Here is a 21933-nt window from a genome sequence, read left to right on the forward strand (position 1 = left end):
GCTATTTGTTTTCTTGTGTTATACATTCTGGATCTTTGTAACTTCTCATGCCATTTTTGTGATTGTATTTTTCCTTTTAAGAGTCCTTTCTAAAAAGTCTAGTTCTCTTGTTATTTTTGCTTGCCTTTCTTTTCAGACTATTTTCTTTTCTCTTCTTTTATTTCACCCGTTTGTTTGTTTAAATTCTATTTTGTGTACATGATAGTTTCTAAAACTTCACTTTTTTTCCTGTGATAAATTTCTTTCCAAAATTATCTTCTCCGTATCTTGGCTCCTCTGTTCTCTCCTCTCTCGCCCTCGATGCAGCAGCTTTTCTTATACCCAGTGTGGTGGTGTTTTTTTTCTGCTTACCAAAACTGGTATTATGGAGCCATATATAGGTTTTGGGTTTGATAGGCACTAGAATCTGTCCAGGGAAAGACATTGATGCTTTTCATGGCTATTGTCAAGCTTCTAGACCTGAAGTCGCCTTCTACTTCCTGTCTTCTTCTCCAGAAACATTTCAACTGAAGTCTTTTTTATCCTTGTTTTTCTGCTGTAATCTAACTCAGAATTCAAAAGTGTTTAACCTAGGGTACTCAAATGCTGAAACGTTGGAGGAGAAATATAGCTTTCCTTCTATGTAGAACTGAATAATTTGTTCAAGAATATTTCCTTTTTTCCCTTGTTAATGTAAATTTTTAGAAATTTCCTATTTCATATTCTTGGTTTAAAACAAATCAAGAAATATAAGGTGTAAAAAGCAAAAAGTGGAAGTCCCTACCCCTATCCCTGTTCTTCGCTCAGTCCTGCTTTCCAGGGTAAGTCATCACCGTTAGCGGTGTACTGTATATCTTTCCAAAGAAGGCTTGTCTTTCTCTCCTTAAGAGGAAACCTTATTACAACTAAATTCCTTGTATTTTCTTTAAAAGGCAAAAGGCTAGGCTCTATTTATACATGTACAGCATGTGTGTGCATGTGCACGCATACTGACACTCCCTGTTTTGAATAAATCAGCTGTTTGCTACGTAGTCCTAGCCTCAATGGAGAAACATTGCTGAGATTCTTCCACGTTAACAATTAAAAATGTATTCTGAGAAGCATGGTTGACCATCTGTATTCAGCCCTTGGATTCTTAAAGTGTTGGTATATTGGCTCTTTCTGAATAAATCCTTGGTATAACTGTCCTTTCATGTACAAGTAGGTGTAATAACGAAGCTGTGTGTGTACCAGTTTGTGTTTGCTTTTGCAAGTGCCCTCTGTAATTGTCACAATTGGCCATGTACTGATAGGACTAGCTTCTCAGCAGTCTTGCATGTGTGTTTCCTGTTGACAAAGATTGGGGAAAGAGGTGATCCATCTAAGCAACAAATGAGCTTGTGATGTCTGCTTGGCTAATATAGTCATAGTCGATTTTGTAAAAATCTCTTTGCATTCCTTACTTGCAAAACAAAGAAGATAATGATAATCTACCTTAGTGCGTTGTTGAGAACAGTAACTAATATAAATGTTTAATGACATTATGCACTGCTGTTTCTAGTGCTCAGTGATGCTGTTGCTGACTTTCTCATTTCCTGAGTTGAACTTACACATCCATCATTGATAATGGTAATGGCCTAAACTGAGTAGTTTGCACTTGTGTTTAAGAGCCCCTGTGGCTTAGCAATGTGCCAGACTGTTTAGGATCCGGTCTTTGTCTCTGACTTCTCTATTACTGACATTATTATTTTTTTGTTTTTATTTTCTTCGCCTTTTGTCTTAACTACTTGATTACCTTTTGATCATCTTGATCACAGGAATGTAATTTGATATGTGTTCAACTCTCCAAATTTTCTGAATTGTGTTGAATTTAGCATTATATATTTCTTGATTGGTTAATAATATTTATTTCACTGAGGATCCGAAATTCATTCTTTGAAGAATTTGGCAATGATATATATCAAATGTTTTGTTCTTGCTTTCATCAAGTATGACTGAAGCTTTCCCCTCAGTAATCATAACTCACCTCCTAATTCTGAAATACAGTGGTTCTGTTGAACTTTCTACAGCCTATGTTTCTGTGGATATAAGGAAGAGCACAGGTGTAGTTAGCAGACAGGCTTCAATTTAAAGCTGGTTAGTTTACTGACCAGCTATGTCAACTTTAACGGGTTAATCTCCTTGTTTTTTCACATATGAAATCAGTTTAATAGTATTTTGGAATAACTGGGATAAGATATATGAAGTACCTATCACAAATCTTGGTATATACTAGGCACTTGGGAATATTGTTACTTTATCCTTCCTTCTTATTCATCGAAATTCTCTCCATGTTTGTGCACACACCATTACTGTATCCTGGTTGTGTCTCTTATTATCATGACCACTCTTTTCCAGTGTTTTCACTGAATTCTCCTACTTCTCCCTCTCCTTACATTTTGCCGTACCCTCGCAGTCTTACACTGAGCCCTCTTCCTACTCTATGTGCTGTTCCTTGAGGTCCTCGTTTGCTCCTGTGGCTTCAAGTTCTCCTATATGCTGACAACACCACATCTTTCTCTATACTCTGTTGAGTACCAGAGTATTCAATATAAATAGTCTTATCTGTTTTGGATACCTAGCAAACAAACTGAACACAACATATACAAAGCTAAATAAACTCAGTATTTTCTTTTAAGACATGTATGTCCTTTCTTGGCTAATAGTCACATAAACTAGAATCATTAGTCCCACCCTTTATGTATGCTTCTTGTCTCTGTTCACATGGTTCTCAAGTCCTATTAATTTTATCCCTAAATTGTTTTTGGAATTTGGCCTCTTATCTCCATTCTTCAGTTCTTTCAGACTAGGCTCCTTCTTCTCTTTCTCTACTCTCTAGTCTATCCTTCACACTGTCACCAGGTTTATCTTTCTACTTGTAAATATGATCATATCTTACTTCTTAAGATCCTTAGTGACCCAAGAGAAATGAAAACATATGTTCACACAAAGACATATAAGAAATTTCATAGCAGCTTTATTCATAAGAACCCTAAGTGGAAGCAACCCAAATATCCATCAGCAAGTGAATGGATAAACAAATGTGATATATCCATACAGTGAATTAAAATGGAATAAAAAGGAATGAACTGTGGATATACACAACATGGATCAGTCTCAAAATTATTATACCTCGTGAGAGAAGCTAGAAGCAAAAGGATACATATTGTATGATACTATTTATATAACATTTGAGAAAATGCAAACTAATGTATAATGGCATAAAGCAGATGAGTAGTTGCTGAAACCAGGTGTGAAGAGAGGATTGGGCTGCAGAGAGGCACAAAGGGTCTTTTGGGTATAACTGAAATGATTTGTATCTTGGTTGTGGTGGCAGTTTCACTGGTGTATACATTTGTGAAAACTCATTGAATTGTGCACTTTAAATGGATGTAGTTTACTATATGTGAATTGTACCTCAATAGAGTAGATTAAAAAAAATCCTACAGATAGGGGCTCTCGATTGCCTTCAGGATGCACGCTACATTTCAGAACAGTCTAATCTCAACTTACTTTTCCAGACTTTTTCCCTTTCACTTCTTGATGTGTGCTTCAACTGCAGCTACCACACCTGGATGACTATCACGTATGTGCCAAGCCCCTCATTTTATTGCTTTGGCTCGTGTTCTTCACTCTGTCTGAATTGTTTCCCACTACCATTTTTCCCTTTCTCAACAAAATCAAGTGTGTCCTTGATGATTAAGCCCTAAAGCTACCTGCTCTGTGAAACTTTCCCCAGCTTCTCACTTTCATGTCATTTTCTCGATTACTTCATTTTGGTGCCCAAACCTCCCAACAGTAAGGATAATCTTATTTATGAAACTGGTACATAGCATGGACATATAAAATATTTTTGGTTGTATGTTTTATCATTAAGTGAACAATTAAAGAATGATGACCATGACAGTTAGCATTATTGTTGAAGGGGGTTACATGGCTGGTTAAGCTTGGTGATATTATTTTGGTGAGCACTGTGGTATAGCTCTCCAGGCTGGAGACTTGATTTTGACAATGTACCAAGAAGTTATCAGTCTCTCTAGTATAGACTAATACAAACCAAGTTCATTTAAGACTAATGTGTAAGCCAGAATGCCAATTCATTAATTTATAATGTATACCATATGTGTTAAATAGATGAGAATGCTTGTTTTGATGGAGTAGCATAATCTTTCTGGGTTTGAAAGTAATAAGGCAACCTAAATTAGAGTCTGAAGGTTGCTTAGTGTGTATGGAATTGGATCAGAGGATGTTGGTTTGAATCTGGCCAAATTTCTGGGTCCCGGGTTCGATATTAACTGTTTTCTGCAGCACATTCATTTTTATTTCAGGTATGTCACAAGGTGACTTCTTTGGCTCTATATTTATGCTGCCTCAGTATATCTTTTATTCTAGCAGTCATTTTCGCTTGTTTCTCTGCTGACACTACCATTGCTGTTATGTTGCTACTATTGTTAATTTACTTTTTCCCCAAAACAATATGGGGCATGGGTCAATGCTTGAGTTTAGCTTTATATTAGCTTGAGTTTAGAGCAGATTGACTATCTGATAGATCTTTATCTTTTTATTTATTTATTTATTTATTTATTTAGAGGAAGATTAGCCCTGAGCTAACATCCCTGCCCACCTTCCTCTACTTTGTATGTGGAACGCCTACCACAGCATGGCGTGCCAAGCTGTACCATGTCCACACCAGGGATCCAAACCGGTGAACCCTGGGCCGCCAAAGCGGAACCTGTGCACTTAACAGCTGCGCCATGGGCCGGCCCTTATCTTTATCTTTTAAAGGTCTGTTTGGCTTTCTTTGAAGTTAGTATGTTCTGAATGGTTAAGGATTCAACAGAAGTCTTTCTTATCCCTGGGTTATTCAGGATTCACTGCGTTGGAAAAGTTTGTTGTAACAGGACTGCAGAGTTGAATGTCAAGGGTGATGTATTAGTCAAGGTTCTCTAGAGAAACAGAACTAATACAATATATAAATATATATAGAAAGAGATTTGTTATGAGGGATTGGCTCCTCTGATTATGGAGGCTGAGAAGTCTCGTGTTCTGCCATTTGCAGGCTGGAGGCCCGGGAATGCTGGTGGTGTAGTTCCAGTCCAAACCCAAAGGCCCAAGAAATAGGGGAGCCAGTGATGTAAATTCCAGTCCAAGTCCAAAGGCCCAAGAACCGGGAATCCCGATGTCTGAGAGTCATAAGGGGTGGATGTCCCAGTTCAAGCAGAGAGCAAATTCGTCCTTCCTCTGCCGTTTTGTTCTATTCAGACCCTCAACAGATTGGATGATGCCCACTCAGATTGATTAGGGCCATCTTCTTTACTTCGCTTGCCAATTCAAATCCTACTCTCTTCTAGAAACATCCTCACAGAAATAATGTTTTACGAGCTATCTGGACATCCCTTAGCCCAGTCAAGTTGATACATAAAATTAACAATCACAGGTTAGTAGGCTAGTGTTGAGAAGTGATAATGAGCAAGAGGTTACCACCCAGGAATGAAGGGCTTTGTATGTCAAGTTAGGCCTTTATCCCATAATAAGTGATAGTGGTGGTGGTAGTAGTCAGAAGTAGTAATAGAAGAATCAGTAACAGAGTAATTATAGAAGTAGTAGTAATAATGAAGAAGATTATGATACTGTCAGAAGAAAATATTTACTGATGACTTAGTAGGTGCTAGACACTGTTATATATCTGGATTATTGTACTCAGTATCACAATAGCCTTAGAAAACAGGAGTTATTATTATCCTCACTTTATGAATAAGGAAACTGAAACACAGAGAAATTATATAACCTGTTTAAAAATCACAGAGCTAGTAGGTGATAGGGCTGGATTTCTATTGGGTGGTAGTAACTGTGATTGGTGAACAAATTGTTAGTTACATCTATATTTAGATTATGGACTCCCAGATGGAGAAGTCTTGGCTGTTTATTGTCAGCTCCACCATGTACTGTGATTACCAGCTTTTCTCAGATCAAGAGTAGGCAGGTACAAGTAGTGGACTCACAATGTCTGACTTTGACTGATTTTTCTAAGTTATTTTGTATATTTTTCAGCAGTGAAACCAAACTGAGTCTTTAGCCTTATCGCCACTTCTTACAAGGGAAGAGGCTTTATACAATTGGACACATTTTGTTTTTTCCCCCTTGAGAAATTTAACTCTCTTTTGTATTATTTCTACAATAATTTGTAAATGTATTTATTTTTACTTGGTTTTTTTTTTTTTTTTTTACTTTTCAGGTCAAATTTTTATATTGCACTTATTTGTTGAAATAAAGATTCTCACATTAAAAAAATTAATGATCTATATTTAGGCCTAGTTTTGAAGAATAGTTAGAATTCAGCAGGGTATATAATTCTACAGCTGATTAAATAGGTATTATCAAATAAAATATAAAAGAGAGAGAAATAGAAGAGGATTCCAGAGAATGTGTGTAGACTAAGAATTAAATAGTAATTATTTTAGGGTTGTGGTGAGCATTAAATGAGAATCATAGAATGTTAGCACATTTTAAATGGATAATAAATGCTAATTATTATTTAACAGTGGCTTGACTTAGTTAAGAAAGAAAAACACCAGTAGCTCTCGTCTTTGTTTCCATGATCTATAGAGAAATGCACACACACACATACATACACATACATATATGGTATTCAGTACTTTATATATTCGAACAGCAGAACTTCAGGTAAACAACTATGTGGTATAAGAATATAAGTGAAATTTTGATCTTTTGATAACACTGTTCACTACTCTGATCTATGCCATATTTGCATTTAATGAGGAACAGTCTGCCTTGATTTTTTCTAATGAATACAGTGTCTTTTATGAAAAGAAAATGGCTAGGAAGGTTAGAGAAAGGTTATAAGCAAGTGTTCTCACAAAGTTGCTGAAATAGGAAAGTAAAGGAAATAGCTCTTTTCCTGGAAACCTTATCTAATAGAAAGAATCATTTTATTTTGGGGAGGTTTGGGCTGATATTTCTCTATCATTTTTGAAGGGAAATTTTAAGTTGGCTTTATCTCTGAAGATGAGAGATTCCTGTTGTACATGTTTGTTTATTTATTATGGAATCGTTTTAGGACATACTGGGTTATTTCAGTATGTCTTGAAGCATTACGTTTGTTTTTATGTGGAACATTATTGTTGTTCTTTGTAGGTTTCCAAGTTTGGGAAGACCAGAGTATTAATAATGAAGTCATCTCTCTGAAGTAATTTCTTCTGTACTCCATATGCTAGGATGGATTTTCTTTTTATCCCTATTCAGAGAATTTCTGTTCAATTTGTTATTAGTAATTACCCCCTAGTCACTTTCTTCATATCTATTTTCTAGATAACAATTCCCTAGATTTTACCTGTATTGTGTATTATTCTTCCCTAAGTGTATTATCTTATACTTCTTTACATTAAATCTCATCTTAGAGCTGTCCTTTCAAATCCCCAAGTTGTCCATATCCATCTGTATACTTGATTGATCTTCTTTTCTTTCCTTCTTAATCCATCCTAGCTTTGTATCATCTGCAAACTTGATCATATTTGAATTTACATTCTCCTCCAGGTCATTAATGAGCATGCTGGATAGACTAGTCTTCTTTCCTGTGGGACTCTGTTGGATATATTGCTGGATGTTCTCAGTTGTAACTCTGTTGATAATAATTCATTTCTTCCTTCCCATCATAGAATTTGTTATTCATTGTGCTATACTGTTATCCAGGCAATGGCTCTACCATCTCTGCTTCCTGTATGCTCCTATGTCAATCATTATTTTCTATAATACAGCTAAAAATTATATGTTCCCTTATCTACTTATACCATTGCTTGACTTTTTGAAAAAGCTACTTAATCTGGGAAAATATTATCTTAAATAGAAATTTCTCAAAAGTTTCCATCGAACGTTAGTAAGTCTTTAAAAATATGTTAAGTGAGAAAACATTTTGGAAGTGCTGTCTAAGTCTTTGTCTTCTGCATGAAAAATGATCTCTAGATATTTAGATTTTAAGTAAAAAGAACAATTATTTTCCCCACAGCTAAGAGGATGACTTAAATGTAGGTATTTTTTCCCGAATGTGAAGTGCATTGTCAGTAAATTACTCTGCTTCAAGTTGGTTTTCTAGATGAGACACAGTTCATTTGTAATTTTCAGAGCAGATGCAGAACCGCATGTTCATTTATTTCTAAAGTTAAATCTTTTCCTTTATTTTCAGGAAAAAGAAGAAGTAGAGGGGATATCAGTAGGTGCCATACTTTCTGACTATCAGCGTGTTCGAGTAGAAAATGTGTAAGAGAGCATTAATTTGTCCTATATTTTAAAATTACATGGATTTAAAAATGTGAATAAATGAAAAATATAATTGTATCCAATAATAAATAGATATGATATTCTATATGCCCCATGGAACTAACTGGATGTATTTACCTAAGTGGCAAATGTTGTACTTTTACTTTCTATCTTTATACCACACATGGAGAAAACCCTAACTTACCATAGGAAAAATAAATTATTTGTAATAAAAAATTGAGACAAAGATTTTTAAAGTCAAAGTATTGTTGTCAATTTTTCCTTATTTGAATCAGTACACCCTTTTAATCTCTTTTAACTCGTCATTATTTGTAGTAAAAATCAGGAGCTAATAGAAGAATTGCAGTAATATTGTAAAGAAAAAAATAACTTATTAAGGAATCTCCCCTTCTTTGATCCTTGGAATTCTGTTTTTGGCCAAAAATATTCATATGATTGAAATACATATAAGTAAAGCCATTCAACTTTCAAAGAATTTTTAGACTGTTGCTGGCCCCATCTTTCTCACCCCCAAAGGATGTAGCACTAGTAAAACATTGTCTATATCTACAGATACCAAAACAGTTAGTGCCACTGATCTATTCAAAACCTGTAACGTCAAATGATACTACTGATTATGTAAAGTTGACTTGGCGAAACACCACCGGAATAAATTTATTTTGTATTTTTAATGTATTTGGACAAATAATATATTGTACAACAACTTTACACACAATTATATTAGCAAAAAAATGTGGACTCCAATATTAATCTTGAGCACAACTTGACCTGGAAATAAATAATTTTGCCATTCAAAAGAATAGATGGAAATAAGGGCTGTATTTATGTAATAGTTTCATATTCTTGACAAAGAAACATGTTAGTAGACTTGCAAACTTAAGTTTTACTTTTTATTTAATTTATTTTCTAATTCCACGTTGAATTTAAGGCAGTTAAAAATACGGAATTTTAAAAGTAAATAATGGGAATGCAGGGCAAAGTATAATTAAGTGAAAGGGAATATGATAATCTCATATTTGGGGATATATCGGAATCTCTGGAGAACAGAGAGTGGAGGTAGAAGTCAAAGGTGTATTTTAAAAGAAGTTTTCCTTACATTCTGCCTGTCTACATTTTGAAACAACTGATGTATAGATGGAGATGGATTGCATATCCCTAAGCCATATGTTAGAAATAATAGTATTCTCATCAAGTTTTAGGTCACATGGCTTAATGGGTAGCCAAATTGTAGGTAGGGCCGACATCTATTTGTGAAAGTTAAAAAGTCAAATGAAAATATGCTCCTGATTAGGAGGCTGCCTTATATCATTATGGCAGAAAGGCCCAAAGCATACCCATGGAGAGAGGCAAGATTTTCAACACATGGTTAAAAGGCCCAGATTTAATAGCATAAAGCATATCTGCAACAATTTTATCCTCAAAAATTTTAAAGCAATGTAATTGGGAGTCCACTAGTCTACAAGCTTGGTTTCAAATTAGTTTATCTTCAATTTGTAGTTTGTATTGCATCATTATATTTTCCAAATAAAAAACATTTAATAAATGTCACAAGTTCAAATGCAACAATAATTTACAGAGGAAGTGTATGTGAGCCGTGATATTTTGAACTATTAAAAAATTCAAATAGGTAAAGAAGTTTGACGTAAGTCCAAAAATAGTCAAAAGATTGCAGATATCAAAGCAACAACCAAGAACTTTGCAATAAGGGCAGGGAGGAAGAAATAAATTTTTTTTGGTAAAAAGAAAAAAATCTTAGCTAAAAAAAGTGGAGAGACTAGTTTGATTAGTAGGCATTAAACATTGGTGAGAAGACAGCAATAACTGTACTGCTTGTGTTATATGGGTAGTTTCAATTTTGTTATTTTTGTGTTTATTAACTGCATCAATATTCCTTTAGATGTTTTGGGACATTTTAAAAGGAAATTTATATAAAGTAGTCTCTGTAGTAAGTAAAGTTTGGTTTCTTTGAAAGTCAGGGTGTATATACATGAAAAAAATAGTGATTTTTTTTGAGGCCATGTATGAGTAAATAACCAAACATATGGTACATTTACTGAGTATTGGGATTTTCTGTGAGAAAAAGAGATTTATCAGTGTGGCTGGAGTAGTCAGCCAGGCAACCTTACAGACACTAGAGATGATAGATTTGAGATCTATATTTTTTATTTGAAATCTGGTCTCAGCCACTTACTGTGTGACTTGGATGAGTCACTTGGCTTTGACTACCATTTATTGAATAACTGTTTTATCTAGGCATTGTACTGCATTCTTTATATTACTTTTAATCGATTAATCAATTATGTCCTCCTTGAGAAAGTGACATTTACACAAAAGTATAAAGCAAGAGAAGAAGGTAGGGAGCATGGCTGGTATATTAAGGAAGAGTGGACAGGCCAGGGCGGGTGGGTTGGAGGAAGGGAGAGTGTAGATGAGGTATGAGAACTAACCAGGGTGAGATCTGTGTCCATCTATTGCAAGGACTTTTACTAGGAGTGATGGGGAGCATTTTGGGCAGAGGAATGCCATGATCTGTTTTATGTTTTAAAGGGTCCTACTGGCTGCTTTATTGAAAACTGATTTTAAAAAGGCAAGGGTGGAAGCAGGAAGAGAAGTTAGGAGGATATTGACATGAAGAGAGAATGGTGGCTCAGACCAGGGTGTTAGCAGTGGTATTGGTGAGGAGTAATCATATTCTACAGTGTGGTAGATTGCATGAAGAATGTGAAGAAGAGAAGAGAAAAGGATGGCTTCATTTTCTAATCTCTTAATCTTCTTAAGAACTTTGAAAGGAAATATTTTTGTCCTTATTTATGAACTAGGAAATTAAAGACCTAGAGCTTAGTTGACTTGCCAAAGTCAAGCAGCTGGTGAGTACAGAGGTAGGTTTCAGACTCAGATTTGTCTTGACTCCAAAACCCATATTCTTTCTACTGAACCATAATATAAAATATATAGTACAATGCCTGCAGCATATTAGGTGCTCAATATATTGTACTTTATGTTCTTATTATTTTCTTTTCACTCAGAGTCAAATCCTTAAAAATTTTCCAAGTTAGTAGATCTAAGAATAGTTCATGTAACCATAGGTATTATAAATTTAATCAAAATATTATTTTATTAGGATAAATTTACTTGCCAATTTTGCATATGCTTCACAAGTTTGATACCCAAGGAAGTTCTAAAAACAAGAATAGTCATCCATTGGCATTTGGAAGCTTTTTTGCATAGATTTCTAAACTTAGAGTCTTACTAAAATTAATATTTGTAATCTGCCTGGAGATTTCATTTTTATCTGTTTATACATAGTTCATGGAAATTAAATATGTTTGTGTTGTATATATAAACTTCATTATGCACAACATGCTTTTTAAAGCATTTTAAATGCTAAAATCCTTGAGAGAAGCATTATGTTTAAAATCAAAGTAATTGGTATAGATCCAAGTATAGAACTAAGATATCATCTGATTTATTTTCTTTTTCTTTTATAGGTGTAAAAGGCTTGATCTCCAGCCTTTAGCGTACCTGTGGCAGAGAAAGCAAGAAGATTTGCTCCGAGAGATGATATCATCTAACATTCAAGCAATCATCATCAAAGTAGCCGCTTTGGGTATGTAGCCAGACTTTCAAGGGAGCTGTCTGTTACCACAAAGATACTCTGAGTTCACTAATAAGAAATTACAGCAAAAAAAGGAAAAATGATTTAGAATATAAAAATGTGGAGTCACAAGCTGAAGAAATTGAGTAAGGAGAAGTTTTAAAATGGGCTTTTGACCATTTACCAAAGTGATTAATGGTGACCTCATCTTTTTTTTTTTTATTATATATATATAACTGCCTCTAAAACTAGTATTGTATTATGGTCCTTCAATTTAAGTTCTTTTTATAGAATTTGGGATTCAGGTTCATAGGAAACAGAAAATATAGGTTGATTTTTTTTTTTTTTGGAAGCTTCTTAAAATCTTGTTTGGCACAACGCATGATATTTTCCTTGCTTTTTTAAAACATATTTTGAATAATGCTAAAATAGAATGATTGGCTTTGTTTGTGGTATCAGAAATAAGCAGGATAGTGAGTTTTTCTTGTGGATGGCGAGTGAATCATGTTTGAGAGAATGTCATTAGATCAGTTAGCACTGACACAACAGGCAGGTAGTAATCTGATTCAAATATGGATATTACATACAAACTCATTTAATTTATTGTTTTAAATTTTTATAGTTATATTCATTTTCAAGAAACCATAGGGTTTGAGCTCAATACATTTATTTCGTGAACCTGTTATAGTAAATGCCCTGGAGGCTCAGAGTTCTCAAAGCCTAAATCTTGTACCTCATTTGAGAGTGTTTACCTTGCTGATCTCTGAGATAACAAGGTCTCTAGCTGTGGAAGATTATATAGACAAATTCACGTTTTAAACAGCATTAAAACAAAGATCCCATAATATTTCTCTGGGGTAAACACCAAGCTATACTCTCTTCTGTTGAAGTCAAGATGTAGTCTTTAGTGGAAAGCCTTATTTAGAGAACCTGCAGTTGATCTCCTTAGCTGGTAAAAAAAAGAAAGACTGAGGTGGTGTTGTGTTCTCATTTTTGAGAAAAGGTTGCTCAGCGACTTTTATGGTTGAAGTTGTTGCTATAGATATATTTGTCATATGAGTTTCTATGTAGATCTATACAGAGTATGCTTTCTTGCTTTTTTTCCTCGCTCGCTCTCTTTTTTGGATTTTCTAAGATTGCGTAGTTCTGTAATGAAGTTCATGTGACATCTCACTGGACAGTACACATTTTATCCCTTTAGTACTAGAGAATGGAGTGGATAAGAACCCAGAGAGAACCTGCCTCATTAGAAAGACAGAGCCATAGAATATGACCTTATTGACACCTTTATCGTAGTATGTAATTCATATTGCGTGTCTTTGTGTGTGTGTGTGTGTGTATGCGTGTGCGCCTCTGTGTAGGGGTTAGAGATGGTGATTAACTGTATTAAACTTTTGGGTAAAGAATAAAACTGAGCTAAGTTGTCCTTGGCATCCCGATGACAAAAGTATAGATCTGATTTTAACATTTACAGCACAGTTTTCTATTGATTACCTATAGGTGTGCAAAGATGAAAGTTATTCTTGAGAACAGTGTTAAACAAAGGCTTATTGAATGGCACATTCCTTCTAGAGACACAGAAACATACAAATGATGCAATATAGGTTTTCAAACTTTTTTCCTCCCATTTAAAATTTTCCGAAAAGGTTTTAAACAAAAAATAGGACAATAGAATCTTTCCATAGGGAAAGGGGATGAGCAAAGTTTGTGGCCCATTAGATTACAGAATGGTCTTATAAATGGGTTGGTTCTACATGGATGTATAGAAATATATTTCTAATAATTGTGTTATATAACCTTGATGTCTTACAGGCATCAGTGAACTCTTGAAATTTTTACGTAACAGCTTACTGTTTAAAGGAGTTTCTGGTTTTTAGACTTATTTAAAGACCCATTTGCACATTGGATTAAGAACAAACTTGCCATTTAGAAATATTTATTTTTAGTTATATGAATATTACATGAAAACAATCTTGCTATATAATATTAAATTTTCGTAGATAAAGAAAAGATTCCATCTATTTTTTGTCCTCCTCTCTCCTGCCAACCCCTCACTTTCCCAGAGATATACACCAGAATGATGACTGCTCAGCTTTCTAGATCACTTTTCTTTTGGTGTGTGTGTATGTATGTGTAGAAATGCTATGATTGTTGTATGGGCTTTTAAATGTGACATGAATGGTGTCTTACTCTGTGCATCGATGGACAACTTGCCTTTTTCACTTCACAGTATGTCTTGGAGACTTTTTCCACATCAATAAATGTAGATCTGCTTCGTGTTTCATTTTGTTTTTAGGTAAACTTATTGAATCATAGCATAAATGCCAAAAAGTACACAGATTCTTAGTGTACAACTTGATGAATTTTCACCAAGTGAACATACTTATATAATCAATACCTAACTCTAGATATAGAACATTAGTAATATCTTCCTAGTCAATACTTGTCCTCCTGAAGGTAACAGCTCTCTTGACACTTAAAACTGTAGATAAGTTTTTCCTGTTTTTGAATTTTATATGAGGGAATCATACAGTATATTCTCTATTGTGTCTGTCTTCTTTGGCTAACATTATATTTATGAGATGCATCCACATTATTGAAAGAAGCAATAGTTTCTTTCTATTTATTATTAAATAATATTAATAAATATAATTAAACAATATTAATAAAATAAATAATTTATTATTAAATAATATTAATAATTATTATTATTAAATGATATTAAAAACTATTAAAAAATAGTTTGTTTATTTCTCATTATAGTACAGTGTTCCACTATGGAAATATACCACAATTTAATTGTCCATCCTATCATTGATGACATGTAGGTAGTTTCCAGTTTGGCACTATTATAAATAGTGCTGCTATGAACATATAGCATCATCTTGTACATTTTCTGACCCAGACCTAGAATATCCATTTCTTCAAGAAGCCTTGATTTCTTTTAATGGGAAATGATATGGTTGTATGTGCGTATGTGTATATCTGATACCTCATGAGTTCATGATATTTTAAAATCAAATTCAGGACTATATCAGAAGCAACGCTAGCTGTGTATAGAGATGTTGTAGTGGAGAAAACCAAAGTAGGACTAAGGTTAAGAATTGTAAAATGTAACTGGAGAGCCTCTTCTGCGGTTATTTCACCTTTACCTGAATGCATAATTGGTATGGTTGTTATGGGTGAACAGGGTATGTTGCCCTTACCGTTTTACAGGGGATGTCTACTAAGTCTGGCCCTTCATCTAGTTTTTACTGGCGATGCTAGATGGGAACCTTTGGAATTGTCCAGGCCCTTCTTAGTAGTAAACACTAAGCAATAAAGAATTCCAGGAGGTCACTAGAAGATCACTGCTCATTTTTAACAGTCCTGTCTCTCTAGTTCCTGGAGGTTAATGATAGATTATCCAGGATTATGCAAGGTAGTTCCTCTGATTGCTTTAGCTGTGCCTGCTAGAAAAAGACTATACAGGAAGTGCAAAAGGACCAGGAGGACTAGTATGCCATGAGAGCCGTGGCCAATGCCTACTTTTCAATTTCAGTTTCAGAGTCTAGCCGTGCACAATTTGTTCTGTTCTCACAGAATGGAACCAATATACATTTACTGTGTTGCCACTGTAATGTTTGAATTCATCATCACAATCCAGTGAGGTAAGACTTGGACTTGAAAAACATTAACACCTAGTTAGTGCATTATATTGGTAAAATCATAAGAATTGCCTCTTCAGAGGAAGAAACTCGGAAGGAGTTAAGGACTATATATATATATATATATTTTTTTTTTTTTTTTAAAGTTTGGCACCTGACCTAACAACTGTTGCCAATCTTGCTTTTTTTTCTGCTTTTCCTCCCCAAATCCCCTAGGTACATAGTTGTATATTTTAGTTGTGCGTCCTTCTAGTTGTGGTATGTGGGACACTGCCTCAATGTGTCAGTGCCATGTCCCCACCCAGGATCCAAACCAATGAAACCCCGGGCCACGGGGCCCGCCCCAAGGACTATATTATCCATTTGAAAAATAGAGGTTGGCTGACAAATGCAGCTAAAATTCAAGGGCTAGCTCAGTCTTTGAAATTCCTGAGAATTATATGGGCTGAAGCAACCATGGTGGGCATTCCTCAAAATGTGAGAATTAAGTTAATATTTCTCACAGACTTCACTAATAAGCGAGAATCTCAGAGACTAACAGGGCTTTTTGGGTTTAGGCAAAACTATATTCCTCATGTAGGAATACTGTTTGTGCCTATTCACAGAGTCGCCATAAAGAAATATAAATTTGAGTGGAGATCTGAGCAAAAACAAGCAAATTGTAATCCATAAGAGAAGGAAAATGAATGAGGTCAGTGCTAGCATTGTCTTAGCTAACTGCCTGGAGGTAATTTCTGCTCAGCACAGGGAAGAGAACCCAAACAGAGCCCAGGCAGTTCCACTGAGTTGAGGAGACAGAGATCAGAATTCAGAGAGGCCAAGCGCTGAGATTCTGTGGGAGAGGATACCAGAGAGAAGGGATTTCGTGGAGAGAAACCTCTGCAGACCTGCAGAAAGCTTCCCTCCAGTCTTGGGCTGAGTATGGATCTGCATATGTGTGAAAGGGACATGCCTCCTGTTGGGGAAAGAACCATGAAAAAGCAGGATGCCGAGTTTCCAGAGTTCACATAAGACTGGAAATGTCCACGTTTCCAGCAGTGGAAAGACCTCATCATACGTGAGATACCAGTAGAGTCCTGCAGCAGGTATCACCTTAGCAGTCACCAGTCTTAGACTAAAGGCTACTGCGAACCTGATCTGGTAAAGTTTGAAAGCAAGCCTCAAAAGGACCAAACTGATTTGAAATAACTTAACTCATACCAGAACAAAATTCAAAACTACTTAAAGGAGAATACAGTAAAATCCAACACACAATAATATAAAACTCATAATGTCTTACATCTAAATTATCAGACATGTAAAGAAGCAAGAACATTTGATTAATGCTGAGAAAATTGATCAAAATAGACCCTGATTTGGAATTAGCAGGCAAGAACAGCTCTTAGAAATATGCTTAGTAAGCTCAAAAAACTAGAGGAAAACATGATTATGATAAGGAAAGAAATAAAAGATGTAAAAAGGCCCAAATACAACTTCAAAAATACATTATGTGAAATGAATAATACCCTGCAATTAGACATTGCAGAAGAGATGAGTGAATTTAAAGACAAATAGAAACTGTCAAAAATGAGGCACAGAGGAAAGAAAGAACTGAAAATAACACATAATCCATGAGCTGTAGGACCATAACAAGTTGGCTAACCTAGGTATATTGTCCCAGGAAAGGGGATGGGGTGAATATTTGAAGAAATAATGGGCAGGAGTTTTTCCCATTTGATGTAAACTATAATCTACAGATCCAAAATGTCAATGAAGCCCAAACAGAAGAAACATGAAGAAAATCACGAAGCACATTATAATGGAATTGCTGAAAACCAGTGGTAAACATAAATCTTAAAAGCAGCCACTGTGAAAAGATTAATTCTATACAGAAAGCAAAGATGAAAACATCAACAGACTTTGCTTCAGAAACTGTGTAGACTGGAATACGATGAAGAGACATGTTTAAATACTGAAAATCAATAAAAGTCACCAAGAATTTTATTCCTGGTAAAAATAAGTTTCTAAATGAAGATCATATAAAGGCATTTTCAGATGTACAGAAGTTGAGGGAGTTCGTTACTTGCAGATCTCCATTACAAGTAATATTAAAGGAAGTTTTTGGACAGGAGGAAAATAATAATGAAATTTGAATCTCACAAGGGGACAAAGAGCAATGTAAGTAATAGAGTAGATAAATTTTAAGTCCATTCTAACTTTTTGAATCACTTTAAAAGATAGATTATATAAAGCAAAAATAATGGCAGTTGTGTTGAGCACATGGGAAGTAAAATATATGGTTAAAGTAGTACACATAACAGAAGACGGGAAAGTACAGTGAAATGAAAGTACAGTGTGTAACAGTCTTAAATTGTACATGATGTAGTATAATGTGATTTGACAGTAGAGTGAAAACTTAAAGATGTAAAATGGAAACCGTAAGGCAACTAATAAAAAGATAAAACAAGTGTATAGGTAATAGGCCAGTAGTGGAAAGCAAAGTGAATATTGTAAAATAATCCAGAAGAAGGCAAGAAAGAGGGGAGGGAGAGTACATAGAACAGCTGTGGGATACAAGTAAAGCTCCATATTATAAATTCCATTTACGTGACATATTTAATGGAGAAGTCTACAGACACAGGGTAATCACTGGTTGCCAGGTGCTGGGATTGAAAGAAGGACTGACTGCAAAGCAGGAAGAGGACAGCCTGCAACTTCTCTCATGAACTTTCTGGAGCAGTGGAAATGTTCTCTATCATTGTGATGGTGGTTACATGCCTGTATATATTTACTGAAATTTAAAATTGGTGAGTTTTATTGTAAAACTGATTTTAAAAATGAAAATTAATATAGCAGTGAATAACATTCCCCAAAGACAAGGACTGGCATAGAGCTAGCAAGTAGATTCTGTTAGACCTCTAACCAGAAGCCGTAAGGGACTGCAAATGAGTGTTAACTAGAATAATGCCTATTCTACTCCAAGCTTTATTTAACTTGTTAAGGAACAACATTGGAAAGTACAGTTGAAGATTGGAGCAACCAATTCCCTATCCCTTCAATATATTTTGACCATTGGACACATTTCACTGCTACAAATACACAGAAATGAACAAGAAGTATTTCATGGACATGTTGCATTTGTTAACACCCTCAGAACAGTGGCGTCATTGAAAATTGGAATGGTCAGTTGATGCACTAGTTAATTAAAATGGCAAGTAAAAAAAATTAGAGTCTAGCTTAATCAGTTAAATGATTTTGTACTAACATTGACTGTGAAAGGAAATAATGCCAAGACTCTACTGGGAAAATTTCTAGGATTGGAGCACAGGAATGAGATGATGGGGGACGATGTAAGTATACAACTATATATTTTTTCTATTTCACAAAATTTTTCTTTCGTTTTGCCTGATCTATTGGTCCCAGGCCTGAGTTGAAAGTTATGTGTACCAAGGAAAGTATTATCAATGCACAAAACACAGTATTAATACCACCAAAATTGACAGTGCATATTCTTAAAGACCCTTAGGGGTATGTCATAGCTTCACCCATGTAGACAAATTAAGGCCTATGTATAAACACAGGGCCACGTGTCCTGTGATTCTTTATCTGTGAAATCCTGTTGCATCAGCCTGGGAGTGAGTCCAAGGAGAAGTGTTAACAAGACTGCTGTTTTTATTGACCCTGTGGGTTTATAATACATCTATTGAGCCAGAAAGACCAAGCACAAGGTAAAGGATATGGGTCAAAACAGGTAATAAATGGAAATGGAGGGAATCATAGGAGATGGAAAGGCACTTAAAAGTAGATTACAATTCTATGGAGGGGCAAAATCGTGTGACCTACATGCCAGAGCCTCCACTAGAGAATAATACTCTTAGGTATCCTTTTCAGATCTGATGCCGACTACTTAACGACTGTTGAGAGAAAACTTGGACCTGTTTTCTGCAGGGAAGGGAAGTTGCTGATGTACAAGCTCTACCTAAAGATTCCACCTGGATAATTTGGAGCAACAAAGTTACAGAGTGCAATTTGATAACTCAGTGTAAGGGTAGTTTACTATAGTTACCAGTCAATTATTGGTTTATAGGCTGTGGTTACCATTCTCATAATTTTTCTGATGACTTGACTATTACTAATGAATTATATAGGAGAATTCTGAACAATAGGGCTTTTGCACTCTTTGTGGACATAAATCAAAACAATATGTTGCTGAGGCATCTACCTAGGTATAATGGAAAGCAGATTTCTACTGCCAGCCATAGCTTGATTTAGTCCTTCAAATACAGAATATGTGAATGTAAATAGAATTCATTCAGGGAAATTGGAATATCACCCTTGAGGGAGATAGATTTGAGAGAGATGTAATGAATTGATATCACTGATAACTCTTCTCTGGAGTTATGTAAAGTACATTTAGCAAAACATGTGACACCCAGACAGAGCTGTATTTGGTGTAATATACTAATTGACAATCTCATGGGACTTAAATTATTTTTGTATGCAAACCGTTTTCCTAAATTGCACAGATCTCACTAATGTACCATGGTAATGACCCGTGTTGTGGCTTGATTACTATTGCCTCTGCTGTGCCAGATGTTCTTTAGGAATTTTTGGTACTGGTCTTAGGGTTCTACATCAGACCAAAATAATGTTCCTGAAAACCTCATCAGGATGAAAAGGACTTGCTAGTCCAAATAGAGACACTAGAGGGAGCCCTCTTCCAGGAGACTGGCTGCATCTAGAACTGGCCCTGGAGGGACAACAAAGCTTTAAATGATTGAACTAATAGAGTATTTACTTTCATAGAACGTCATATCAGTCAACAGTACAGGAAGAGGGCCTGTATCCTTAACCAGGAAAGACTATTGAATTCTAATCATTATGGAAGTTGCTGTTTTTAAAGATCAATGACCAGGAGTATCAGAAGCCAAGCTAAGGATGCCAATTTATGGGAATACTATGGTTATCCTAGATTATGGTAGGACATTACTGGACAGTGTGGCCTTTAAATTTGTTTTCTAATGGCCCGGGTGCAACAGATGTAAAGGGAATTTGTCTTTTCCATGGTGCTTTGGTTGGTATTGGACAGATAAAGGAACAACACTGTGTTGTCCAGAAGAGAGCGTGTTGCATAGTGACATCTGAAAACCAATGACTGTTAAAACCTGTACTGGGATCTAGTTATGTCCTCAAACCAGATGGAATCGAGAACTTACTGAACAGTAATCTCTATCACTACCCCAATCACTCTGAATGTGAATATGCATGAGAAAAGTTCTTTTTGTTGGGCAAGAAATGGAGAATGGTACTATAATTCTAATCCACTTTTTATGCTAACCTGGGCCAGAGTATGTCCAATGTGAGAGAGAAGGACTTGGAAAGCTGTTTTGATGGTCCTGGACCTCTCCCTGATGTGCTGTGCTGTTTGATTACTTCCGTTCTTTAAATTATCAGTAAAACTTCATATTGATTAAGGTCTCAGATTTATTTGAGTCTGATTCGTCAATCCATTCTTTTAGTTTAGCTCAATTTCTCATTTGTTTTGTACCACATTACATGTGTGGCATTGTGGAGAAAATATGTTTATGTTTCTGCACAATTAGGGCTTTCTGAGCAAATTTTACAGAAACTTGGGACCTAGGCTAAAAGACAAGCATTAAAATTTAATGTATGACTGAATGGCCAGTGAGAACACCAGACAGATTTACTTCTCTGGAGGTATGTGTTTACATTTCAAGGGTCGGGGCATGAGACCAGGACCTTGGAGACATCTCCTAGGTTGTAAAGCTGGAGACACAAATTTTATTCCTCCCTAGAGAGATTTTTTTATATTCCAAAGTGTGAAGACACAAGTCCTTCCCTTTACTTTTCCAAGGAAACTCTCAGAAGGAGGGGAAACAACTGTCTCCTTTTTCCCAAATAAACATGCAGATTTATTTTTTCAGGACTCCCTACCTGCAATAGAGGCAATTACTTGAAAGATTATGTCTCATTCTTATCACCTTGCTCCTGGGGTAAGAGCTGGGGCAGAGAAGAGACAAAATGGTATTATCTGCTTGTTGTATGTAAATAGTAGTAATAATCTGTTCTGCTCCAGGAAACTCCTCTTGGCATTCAGCATATTAATAAATAGAGAGATTAAAAGTTAAGCAACATATGAAACAGTCTCAGAATAACAATGCTAATACTACCACCACCAATATGATTGCTGAGAACAGTTAAAAAGAATTGTTTACAGGTGCTTTCCTGAATTCACCCTCTTGTTTTTTGAGTTCTATATCTGTTTTGTCTGAGCATATAACTATTATATACTGTACACTATTTTTTAACAGTTTTATGGATATCTAATTAAAATACCATGCAGTTCACTAGTTTAAAATAGACAGTTCAGTGTTTTTTCATATATTCACAGGGTTGTGC

The 21933-nt window shown here is 35.3% G+C and overlaps 1 protein-coding gene across 4 annotated transcripts in view; it reads left to right on the plus strand.

Moving 5' to 3' along the window:
* Positions 1-21933, plus strand: part of DPH6 (diphthamine biosynthesis 6) — a 176165-nt gene that overhangs the window by 86125 nt on the left and 68107 nt on the right. For all 4 annotated transcript variants that reach the window (XR_011501217.1, XM_014847313.3, XM_044765199.2 and 1 more), the window contains exons 4-5: positions 8198-8271; positions 11781-11899. Coding sequence is in view for 3 of the 4 variants with exons in the window: in XM_014847313.3 (XP_014702799.1) it covers positions 8198-8271; positions 11781-11899 (193 nt within the window). In the remaining variant the exon portion in view is untranslated. The remainder of the gene's footprint in view (positions 1-8197; positions 8272-11780; positions 11900-21933) is intronic.

This window comes from Equus asinus, chromosome 2, assembly GCF_041296235.1.
Source record: "Equus asinus isolate D_3611 breed Donkey chromosome 2, EquAss-T2T_v2, whole genome shotgun sequence".
Lineage (NCBI taxonomy): Eukaryota > Metazoa > Chordata > Mammalia > Perissodactyla > Equidae > Equus > Equus asinus.